General features: G+C 34.8%; 1 protein-coding gene across 1 annotated transcript in view; it reads right to left on the bottom strand.

Annotated features, from left to right (window-relative positions):
- Positions 1-4,473: 4,473 nt before the first annotated feature.
- LOC142342529 (uncharacterized) overlaps positions 4,474-12,134 on the bottom strand; it is a 29,485-nt gene continuing 21,824 nt past the window's right edge. Inside the window, exon 3 of the mRNA XM_075393882.1 lies at positions 4,474-5,119. Within this exon, the coding sequence (XP_075249997.1) occupies positions 4,866-5,119 (254 nt within the window). The 3' untranslated portion in view covers positions 4,474-4,865. The remainder of the gene's footprint in view (positions 5,120-12,134) is intronic.

Below are 12,134 nucleotides of genomic sequence, written 5' to 3' on the forward strand. Positions count from 1 at the left end.
CAGTATTTCAAGTCCCTCTGTATTGTTTCTTTTAATTCTGCTATCGATTGTGTTCAGAGATCCGTTTGACAAGACCTCGCATTTGTCTCTTCTGAGTTCTAGGCCTCAAGTTTTGCCCGATAAAGTCGAAATATCTAAAGCCTCGTTCAGTTCGGGTTCTGTTCCAGCAATAATACCATCGTCAAGGTACCAACAGTGGTGGGAAAGATTAGGTATTTTTGATTCAATCTCTTCTATTATAAGCCACAGGGTTAGTGAGAACAACAGAGGACCCAAGGGATCTCCTGGTTGCACTCCAGATTGACTCGTTACAGATTTGTTACTATAAAAAAGATGAATGTGCTGTGAGTAGCAATATATGGCAAATGATGCAAGACTCGGAATTTATGTAACAGCTGCAATTAGAAATTGACTTCGTTTAATGAAATTGAAGGCGTTTTTAAAATCGATCTGTAATATGCCTGCATCCTGTGAAATCTGCAATTTCTCAAATATTGTTTTGGTTGCGTGTATGATACTTTCACCTTCACTCTTGAATTCTACACCAATTTGTTTAGATGAGAACAGTTCGGCCGACTCTGTTGGTGTTTGTTTAGCTATACATTTTTCAACCAAACGTCGCAAGACCTCGCCCACAGCTATTGGACGTACACCACCTTTTAATTTTCTTAAAGCTATTAAAGAAGCACTGCAGAAACTGGTGCCACTGACACAGGGATCTGACCTCTGCTGGCCAAATTCACAAGCTTTGTTATGCTTGTAATAGCTTTTTTAAATTGATCAGAAGCAGCGCAGGTAACTGCGAGCAAAAGGTGGTCAGGGTACATTGTAGATGGATCAGCAGCTGAGCAATTGGGAAAGGCTTCTATTTGGCCAAAAACAGTTGGCTCATCAAACTGATGACCTTGGGAGCTCCAATCTTGAAATTGCAGCTGGGGTTCTTCATCCAGAGGGTGTAGAGTTTTAAGCTCTCTGAAAGTTTGCATAATATCTGGCGCTAATCCATCGGATGACAGAATTTTTGCTGCTCTCCCGAATTGGCCTTAGAGGCACAGCGCCTTAGCACGAGCTGCAAGTGCTTCTATGGTTTCAGTAACGGTTTTTCTTGATTGAGGTTTTTCTTCATCGATGCAGCTTCATACCATAGTCCAGCGTAGTCCCGGCTTTCCAGCGCTCAAACCGTTTGACCATAAGTTTTCCGGATTTTGTTTGTGTTTCTTTCCATCTCTATTAGATGCTCGTAATATGCATTTACTAATGGAAAAAACTTCTCCTCGTTTTCTGTGCAGTTTGGCTGTGAGATACACCCCGCAATAGTTTTGGCGAGAACGTCAGACGAACTGAATCGAAATTTGACCAGTATCTACCGTAGTGTTGGAGTCTGTTTATTGCAAATTGCTTCCAAGTCTGGCAGTTCAATAGGGTTTATGTTTGATGCCCCAAGACTGACCTCGGTTCTACTTAAACTTGTTTCTGTTTCGCCAGTCGAAACTATCTTGTCAATGTGGTCTGCTATATCACGTGGAATCTATTTTGTGTTTGACAATAAGGAGCTAAATTGAGCGTATGCCCAAATGGATCGTGAGCACACGCATTCATCAAATTGTGGTCCCCAACTTGAATAACTGATTTTAGTTTTGTTGTTTTTGTGGCTTTTCACAGTTATTTTAAACAGTCTGTCTTTTCTCTCAGGATAAAACAGCACTGTGTCAACAGGAACTTGAAAAAGGGGGGTCAGAGTCGTCAACTGTCAAGTTGCTCATTGACTGTGTTAATCTAGAGAATTGGTTTCCTTCACTTAAAGTGTCTGATAACAAACTGTTTTCAACAAAGCTAGAACTACCTACTGTTGTATATTCATTAATTTGAAGTGAAGAAGCTTTCATTTTAGTTCCGTTTCTCTTTCTCATTTCTCGTTCTTATTTTCCAAATAAAAAGTATAGATTCTTAAATATCGAAAGATCTTTCTCGCATTATCTTTGGGCTGCCAACTGCTGCATAAATTTCAATATCGGAAACTGAAGTAACTATAAATATTGTTGTTCTCTTCTTAATGAATAACAAAAACGTTGAGGGGGGGGACTTTACTTGAAAAAAAAACAACCGCACGAGCAACCAAATACTATCAAAATAGGAACAATCTCACCGGGGGACTGCCATTCTTCATCTTGCCCCAAGACTCAAAAACACTTCAAGTCAGCTAAAGTAACAAACAGGACCCAAAAACATAGTAATCTTTGGTAACTTCCTCTTTAAGAGCTAACCGCGCACGTGCTTTCATTCTTTTTATATAGTACCTCCAAATGTACTTTCATCCAGAACTCCCGAGGAGCTATAACTTCATGATCAGCACCGCCCTCCAGACGCATCCACACAATGAGGCTATCTAGTTTATTGGGATTAAACTAGTTGCTATCAAAGCTAGCCACTTGACAGTTTTTTGGGAGCATCTGACTAGACCGTGGTCGCCTATGTTTTATAAACAAGCGAAAGCACTGCCGGTTCATTGTTGCGACACTGTTGACTCCAGTGGTTCGAATGAAAATGATGTCGAACTGATCTTTCAAATTCAGTTACGCATTCGTAATTTAATATATGGTTTGCAGTTCGTACATTGAGGCGCGTTTGCTATAATATTGATGTTGAAATGTAATACTTAATTCTCTTTTTTTCAAACAAAAAAAGTTCACGCTGTCAAGTTATTTTAGCTGAATATCAACGGGAATAAGTTTTAAATTGCTCTGGAACAAAATTTGAAGCAATTATTGTAATTATTGGTCTTTTTATGCAGAAATTTTGCTTGACCAATTTGACTTTTCGGATAATTTATTTTTGCGCCCTTGGCTTTTTCATATTGCGTGATCTAAATTTCGCTCTCATTGATAAATTTCAGTACCTGAACTCAAGACCCGGCAGTTCACTATTAACAATCGAATGAAAAGTGCGCCAAAATTGGTCAAATTTTGAAGCCCCCCCCCCCCCTTATCGAACAAAGTTATTCCATCTCCCCTCCCCATAGATCAGAACGCTATAATAGATTCCAGCTTCCAGTAGTTGATCGCGAGCAATTTTTCTGGCGTTAGTAGGTTATGTTTGTAATACAAACGAAAAGTCCAAGATGATTTTTGTGAGTGATTTCATGGACCATCAGTTGGACCTAGAAATTACGACACTTCAATGACCTGTTTGTTTATCTTTCTACCTTGATTTTTTTAAAAATAGAACAAAACTCATGCTTATTATTTCTTGTTTTCTTTAGAATGTTTTTTAATCGTTCGCACGGAAAGATAAGAGGCAATAATAGCTATAAAAATTGGTGCATCCATTTATAAAAACAAAGAATTCAATTATCAGTGATTATTACATCAACATGGGAACAAAAATAAATATTTTTGGCAATACTTTTGAAATAATTTCGAATTATTGGAAGATTTTCCACAAGTTTCCCTTTAATCGAAAGCCCTGACTGCACTTGCTTTGACTCTTTGAAAACACCTTGTAGCCGACCTTCATCCTGAACTATTTGCAAAATATATATTTTTAACTTCAATAATTTGTTTTCAAGCAATTAAAACTTAAAGATTGGATAAAAGAGCAAAATCTTAATTCCTTTAATTAAATTAATGAACAATTTTCTCTCGAGCGCTCTCGAGTTTACAGAAAACTAGTTTTAGGATATTTTGCCATATAGGACACGATTTAACCTTTCAGAGAAAAAGCTTGAACACTAGAGTTCAACATTTTCAGCAATCTTCAACCTTCGTACGTTCGTCTTCAATGACAAACTTTTTCTGCCAGTCATGAGACACTTCGATTTTTTATTAGATTAAGTTAAGTGTAACGGTCGGTAAATTTTGTGATTTGTAATGAATCTTTTCTACATTAAAACATGAAAACATTGAAAACATGAAAACTTTTGTAGACCAAAAAAAAAGACGACAACTATTGGGATTATTTAAGAAATTTGGAAACCATTTCTAGCTTTAGCTTTTTTTATGGAGTAAGCCGTCTGTTAATTATTTATCTCCGCAGAGGTGCAATAACGCATCGAGTTTGCTTACACTCTCTTTGGATGTTTTTTTTTCAATTGAAGTAAATTGATGCAAAAAATGTCTTAGAATATAAAAGTCTGCTGAGTATAAAATTGTTTTTGTTCTCCCATATAAATCTAGTCTTTAGAATTTCCATTTTGCTCTTTGAAGAAAACTATTCCCTGGAACAGTAATTTTTCTTTTGCGATTTCAAAAATTCTCCAAACCAAAATGTGCAACATGACTCTTATTTTCAACGCGTGTTTTAGTTCATATAGAGTTGATCAAATTATCGTTTTCTTATTTTTTTCAACTTATGACAAAATTTTGTTATAACTTTACTGTGAAGTTAGTTATTAAAAAAAAACAGTTTATCCCAGGAATCATCATGCTGTTTATTCCTCGCCTAAAAATATCTCATTAGCAGCTGAACAAAAAAAGATTTATGTTCCGTTGTTTTAATTTATACGCATATGGAGACAGTCTAATACGTGATAATAATAGTACTCATCAATCAGACTCTGATAATAAATTTATTTCTGCAATTCATTTATTCCTGTTAGGCAATAGTGAGATTTATTCACAAACAAATTTTAATTTCATATTGAAAATCACAAATTAATAACCGACTACACGTGTGTTAATTTGAACAGCGAAAAAAAATAATAGTAATAATATTAGCCTTTTAATACTCAAAAGCTTTTTATGTCCAGTTTTTGACGATAAAGTGGACAAAAGAGACAAAAAAACTATATCTCGTTGTTTTTGCAAGCTCTGCAATTTTTGGATTCTTGTTATCGGTGTCGGTATTTGATATAAATGCAATTTTATCCTCTAATGGTATCTGTGAGCCAAGAAATCCTGCATCTGCAATCTCAGCTCCTCATCATCATTTTGGTCACTCATGACGTCACTGCTGTCCTCATTGACGTCGGCATTTTTGAAGTTGCCATGTTGGCTGTGTCGGTTTTTAGTTGGGGTGAAAGTGGGTGTTTTGTAGTTCCAGAACTCTTCATGGTCAACTGGTGGCTTCTGTAGGCTGTACAGACTGTTTATGTCTCCATTAAAGCTGTGCATTAAGGGTGTTTCTAAAACACAACAAATGATCAAATGATTGAGACAATTTTTTTCAAACTTAATTTTTTTTTGTTGAAAGTTGCATATGTTCAGAGTTTCATGCGTTCAAAATTTTCTATGTCCAGACTTTGAGGTGTTCTTTTTTCTTCCGTGTAATTTTGAACGCATGGCGCCCCCTGGAGCGTTCAGTTTGGTCTGGACTGATCTACTTATGGTCTGGGACCTCAAGCTAGGTATCCAAAAACGATGTTTTTTTTGCTTTTTGTTTATTTTCCGTTTTGGATTTTTAATGTAAAAAAGTTATTGAATTTATCGTAATTTTTGGAAACCGAACAAAAAAAATCAAACCACAATGCCTTGCCTTCCTTAGAAATATAAGAAACCTGAACATTATGAATGTTAATCAACCCGAACATCAACCTGCACATTAACTGGAACCAGGTTAACCCGAACATTAAATTAATGACCCAAAGTTGTACTTTTAGCCTCTTTGATGGATATAGTTATTACGAAGTGATAAATATGAATATGGAGTAAAAAAGAACGCCCAGTTCCTGAAAATAATAGCTACCCACGACCTTTTAATTGACTCATGACATTAATTTTTTTTAAAATAAAAAAGATAAATAGGTTCAGTATGCACCGCTGAAAGTTTTAACTAATGTAAAAACAACTGAACATATTAACCATAAACAGCTTTGAAATCTTCATTGAAAACGTATTGAAATTTTAATGGGTATTTTTAACAAACGCCAATACAAAACAGAATAATTTCGGATTTGGTAACCAAACATCAAGAAATAAGTACTTCTGCTTGTCATTGAGACTTTACAGTTACTAAAAACCGTCACGCAAGCACACTATTAAAAAATGAAGCCTACACCGGAAAAAACAAAATTGCGAGATCTTTGCATCAAGAAACAAAATCTGGGCGAGGTTAAACACAGCATGCCCAATTGAACACGATTTGGCATGTGAGATATTAAAAAAAAAATCAATATTCACCCAGAAATATTCGAAGCTAATCAGAATTTATATTTTCAGAAATCAAGATTAACCACGAAAATTTCAGAAAATAAACAGAAAAGTATCTCAGATGCGAAAATCATCTGAAAATGGAGAAGTTTTTCAAAGACAATTGACTTTGAAAGAGATTTATTCATTTCTTCAAAAGGAAATTTCATGAGAATTTAAACAAATTTGTCATTGATTCAAATTGCCTAGCTTTCGGACGCCATCGTTCATCGGGCTGCAAAAGGTTATTTTTACCTGTATCGATGCATTGAAAAATCCAAGTGGAACACGACGGAGTTTAATTTTTGGATCATTTCAGCAGAGAAGATCACACTTCTTCTTCTTACAACACTGTCGCTGCTCATAACCTCTCTTAGTTACTAACTTTTAAATTCTATAACGATCACTTAGCATTTCCTCCAAAATCAAAAACAAACTGATTGTTCAAACAAGGCCAGCAAAAGAGTTTAGTTTTGGTTCTGAAAAAGAGGCCAAACATCTGCAGGGAAAGAAATGGCAACAATTTTTACCTTCAGAAAAAACAAAATGTAATTTAATAGAACCTTACCTTCAATTTGAAAGATTTTTATATAATTTTAAATGGTCTCAAGAAATCAAGTGTACCTCATTCAAGAAAATTTTGCTTATGATTTGCAAGAAAAAAGGACATCAAAAACCATTCAGAAAATCTTCGTGTTTTCAGCAAACAATTTTTCTCATTTCTAGTTGACGCTAATATCATCTAACAACTATTTCATTTTAAGGAAGTTGTAATTTAAATTGTGTCATTGGAGATGAATTAAGTAGGTGAAAAAATTTTCTGAGAAACCAAGATGACCAAACTCCATTTCTTTTTTTAAGAAAAAGGAAGAGTCCGTATATCTGTCTATATATGTCTAGATTTATCGATAACGTCTTGGTAAAATTTTTTGAGTTTTACAGGAAATAAAACATGCTAACAAATTCAAGTTTTAATTCACTACGTTTTTATAACCCTTAGGGTTGCCATTTTTGTAAATCCTTTTGGAAATTTTTTTCAAGGCACGCCTGGAAGTTGGTAGCAGAGCAAAGCAGCGCTAAATCAGTCTGCAGACATTCTGTTTTTCCTGGACGGCCAGTACTTTGTTCATGTCACAATTTACACTGGCTAGTTTTGATTTTTGAGTTAAATTTACTGCATGAAAAAGAATATGCTCAGCTTAACTCCAACCTAAAAGCTTTGTTTCATATGCATTTCGAACTTCCAAGTGGGAACTTGTAACATATAATTTGCATAGCAAGCCTCATCTACTTAGCTAAATGGGTTTTGTTGTATTTACATAAAAACAAGCTTTAGTATAACAAGCGTATTTACTACTATAAAACTTACCAGTTACAAAGTATGACTTTATAGTACTCAGAAGTTTTTATACATGAGATTTTTTCAGGTCATACAGGATCAAAGGTGAACTAATTGACCTCATTTTAATCATCAGGAGGATAAACTGCGCATAACGAAACTTGAAGTACACCTAATATAAAATATTTCAGCACTGAATTCGGGTTTTAGTACTGATATAAGCTGGCTCAGGGCGACAATTAAACAATAATAGCAAATAACGACCGCTCAAAATGCCGTGATTCCTATTTACAATGCCCTCGAGCTTAAAGAAACTGCCTAAATATTAAAACCCCGCTTACCCTGAGTAATATAATGAGATTGTTGTTGATGAAAATTGTCCTAAGAAGTTTGTTTTCCATACCGGGTACCCCTGCCGGTATTTGCATATAAAGTGCGGAAATTGCAGCAAACGTTTAAAAAATATACTTGAGATCTTTTCAAAGACATCTAACAAACTAATTTAAAAAAGTACAACATAACCGACTCACGTCGGGCGAACTGCTCTCAAACGGTTTAGTGAGGCTAGCTTTAGATTAATTGAAGGAGCGTAAGTGAGCGCAGCGGGGGGGGGGGGGGTTGCACCGGTGGGCTGATGGGATGGCAACAGTGGGGGGGGGGAGTCAATCTCTAAGAATCGCCCTTCGCACCATAAGTATAAGCCTCCAAAACAGATTCTGTGAATCGCATGTTTGAAGACTAATGAGTTGAAAAGCTCTAACAGCATTTAATAACCGCTGGACGCTACCTGTTTATCCCGTTTTCGAGGACGAAAAGTCAAATGCGTCAGACGAAATTTGGTCTAGCGAGAAATCGCATAAAAAACACCGACAGGACTGATATAATTGCTACAAACTTCGTTTGAGAGCAAATAAAAACTTTTTTGAAAATATATTGCATTGTCATTTGCCCTGAAAAGAAGTAATTTCGTTATCAGGGTGATTTAATTCCATATCTTAGCAGTAGGATTAAATGATGCATGCTCAACATTAAAACAAATCCTGTTTTTTTGGAAATAATTGCACTGCTATTAGAATTAAACTATTTGTATCCAAAATCGGTCAAAATAAGATAGCACCTATTTTGATTAATTTTTTTTTTACAAATTGAAGTGACAATAACGTTATTCAAAGTTGATCCTAACCAGCGAAAAGAGGGATAAAAATCTCAGCAACTTGACACTTGACAGATTAGATTTTGCATTTCATATTGTGATTGAATTGTGTCGAAAAAAAGTAAATAGGAATTTAGGCAATTTCCTAATTTGTTAACGTGATAAAAAGTTAGCAAATGTTGAACTTTAGATGAAACATCGGAATAAACAACTGCCATTACAAACATCAAAGGACAAAGAGCTTATTTCCATTTTTGTATCTGCAATTAAATCTGATGCGTAACATGAACAGTTCGTTCCAAATTTACAAAAAATAATGAAAAAATAATAAGTTTATGAATTTCTTGCAAACTATTGTTCCATCTAATGATTTTAAATGTTCCGCTTTATCAGTTTTGTTCCGACCCACTTTCGTGGGGAGTAACTATATACTCAAAAGTGTTTTTTGTTCAGTCAATATGACCAATCGATCTATTCACGGCGGAGGGTTGTGAGTGATGTCATTAGAAAGCAAGTCCGGCGTAGATTTTAAAATTTAAAAGATTTTCTGGATTTCGGTTTTTCCACGGAGTTATCGAACTCTAATAAATCTTTGTGAACATTTAACTGATGGTGTTGTTGGTTTACCCCTGAAAACAGAAGAGTATTTTTGAGCTGTATGACCCATTTTTGGCCGATACGTGCTAAAAAATTTTTTACTTCGTTTTGTAAAAACTTGCCGGAATTACACACCTAAAACTGCTTACACAATCCTCTTTAACTCCAAAGTGTTCGGATATTGACAGCTCAGATATCACATTATCGGCTTTTAAAAATGATGCACAACTAAACTTATCACTTTTTTCAGCGAATAGACTTTGGTTTTAACGGTTTTAACTCCGTCTTTCAGCAGAATTTAATGGATTTTTTTGTTTTTGTCTATGTTTGTCGTTCTTTCTCTATTCGTATGAGCTATTCTGGGTACCTGCAAGTTTAGGCGGCTTCCCGAGGATGAACAGGGGAACCTATTTACTAATTTCCGTTCATAGCTGAAGTTTGTAATCACTTTCAGATCAAATGTCTTAAAAAATAATTAGACATAATGTTATACTTTGCGTTTTGCTGTCCGTTGTTGTCCGATTGTTTTAGTCTCCTAATTTCTAGGTCTCATATCTTTTTTGGTACTGAAGAAATGCTCATTTTAATTTGAGATTATCTAATTTTGTACGTTGCATTTTGTTTTAACGGCTTCGAAATCGGTTTTTTCGCAAAACAACCAATTTGATTTTTGTCTGTGTTTGTCGCACTGTTTGTAGACGTAAGATATATTCTGAAAGAACAGAGATCTCAACAGATTTTTGGGAGAGATAATTGAACGTTTTCATTTAATTCAACCGACAGCTTACATTTTTATGAATTTGAAATTAATTGTTATCAAAAAATACAAATATCATTTTAAAATTTACCCATTTTGTTCATATTTTGTCTACTTTTTACCATTTATTAAAGATCAAAATCACATTAGTGGTCTCGAAGCAATTCATTATACTTTATTTCTGATCGATTAGATTATACTATTAACGTCTTCGGCACCGTTTCCGCAAAAAACTTGGTTGAATATTTCGTCTCTATTCGCCGTTTGTTTTAGTGGACGGATAAACAATTCTGGATAATGACAAGTCTCAATGTCCTCATGTGGAAGTGTGAAAGAGCATAAACCTATTTAAAGATGTCAGTAGTTATTAACAATTGAGTCTCATTAACAACTGGTCCCATATTTTATTTCCAGTGAAGTGCAAAATACCTTGTTCTGATTTGATGCTATTTTGACGTTGTTATTAAGTTTTTTTCTCAACAACATAGACATCGAGTCTTGGATATATATGATCTGTGTTGTTGTTATTTGGTTTTTTTGTTTCTGTTGTCTCTTAGTCTTAATAAAGGCAGTTATCATCGGCCCTCTAATGTGGCATTTTTTACTTTACTAAGCGATGTGTGTTGGAAGCGATTTTTTTTATTCAAACAATAAATTTTTTTTGAAGAATATTTTAAATTTGAAAGTTTTCTATCTCTTGCTCATTTGGTAGACAAATAAGCCAAAAAGGTGGATGAGCGGCGTCGGAACATTATGTGCAAACGCACATTACTAAGCCTCCCTGTTTTTTTTTTACTTTTTAAACTGCTATGTCTGTTTTTGATCAGCTCCGTTTCAGATCAATTCTGTGGGTTAAAAAGTTAAACATAACCGACTAACGTCGGGCGAATTGCTCTCAAACGACCGGCGAGCAGTTGGCTTCGTCAACAGCTAGCCACGGTTTAGTGTCCTCAGGGCGCTACCTTTTTATCCCGCTTCTGAATACGAAAGTCAAATGAGTCAGACGAAAAATCTGCCAAGAGAAAAATTGCATAAAAGATAAACAGGATTAATATATTTTGAGAGCAATGAACAATGGTTTCCTAAAAGTGCCTGTTAGATCATTTATAAAAAAAAATTTCAACTATAACTCATTGATAATGAGGATGAGAGATGGTGACATAACGCCACATAACAGCAGCTGAAGTGCGGAGTCAACAAAAAGAGAGAGAGAGAGAGAGAGATAAAACGTGAACGAGAAAGAGAAGGAAAGGAACCCCAACCGAAAGAGAGAGAAGGAGACAGGAATATTTTCCATGATTGAATTCGACACTGCAACTTCTATTTTTCTAACCTTGTTAATAAATAAGTCATATAGAAAAAAACTGAAAAAGGCAAAATTAATTAAAAAATTTTTGTTCTCCGCAATAAAAAAATCAAATCAATTTTTGTCTCAAAAGTTCTGTCAAGTAACTCATCTCCGAGACTTGAAAACCTTCGTTGGCCAGTAAAGGTCGTTAAACTCAGAAATGGACAAAAAATATTGCTGAAATTCAAGACATTAATTTCATAAGAACCATTTCATCGCCGCAAGAGACTATCCGGTATCCCTGTTTCAAGCCCGAAAGAGTTTTGCTGGCTCATAAACATCCATACGCTTGGCACATAAAAATTTTCCAAAAACTTGAAAAGTTTAAATTTTATTACTTTAAAACTAAAAGTTTTAAAGTTTTTAAATATTAATAAAACTGGAGTCTTAAAAAATAATGATCACAATCCCATTAACTCTAGAAACAAGGCAGCAGCCGATTATCAGACCTTGGAGGAGGTCCCAGGGCCTCTGTTGCAGGAAAAAATTCAAAAACATGAAAAAATTGCAAATAATTTATAAAAATTGCTTAAATTCGTGATATTAAAAACTTGAAGAACATTCTATTGCATCCATAATATATGCAGTAACATATCATCAAACCTTAGAGGAAATTCCGTGGCCCTTGAGGCTAGAGAAACCTAAAAAAGGACAAAAAAATTTCAAAAACTTCAAAAAAATTGCAAGTTTTGAAAAAAAATGATATTAAAAATTTGAAAATTAATCCAGGACCAATAAAAATTTTCCAGTCACCTATTGTCAAACCCTAATGGAGGCTTTTTTGACCCTTGAGGCTCAAAAAATCTGAATAATGGCTA

Source organism: Convolutriloba macropyga, chromosome 7 (genome assembly GCF_964194025.1).
Source record: "Convolutriloba macropyga chromosome 7, txConMacr16.3, whole genome shotgun sequence".
Taxonomy (NCBI): domain Eukaryota; kingdom Metazoa; phylum Xenacoelomorpha; order Acoela; family Convolutidae; genus Convolutriloba; species Convolutriloba macropyga.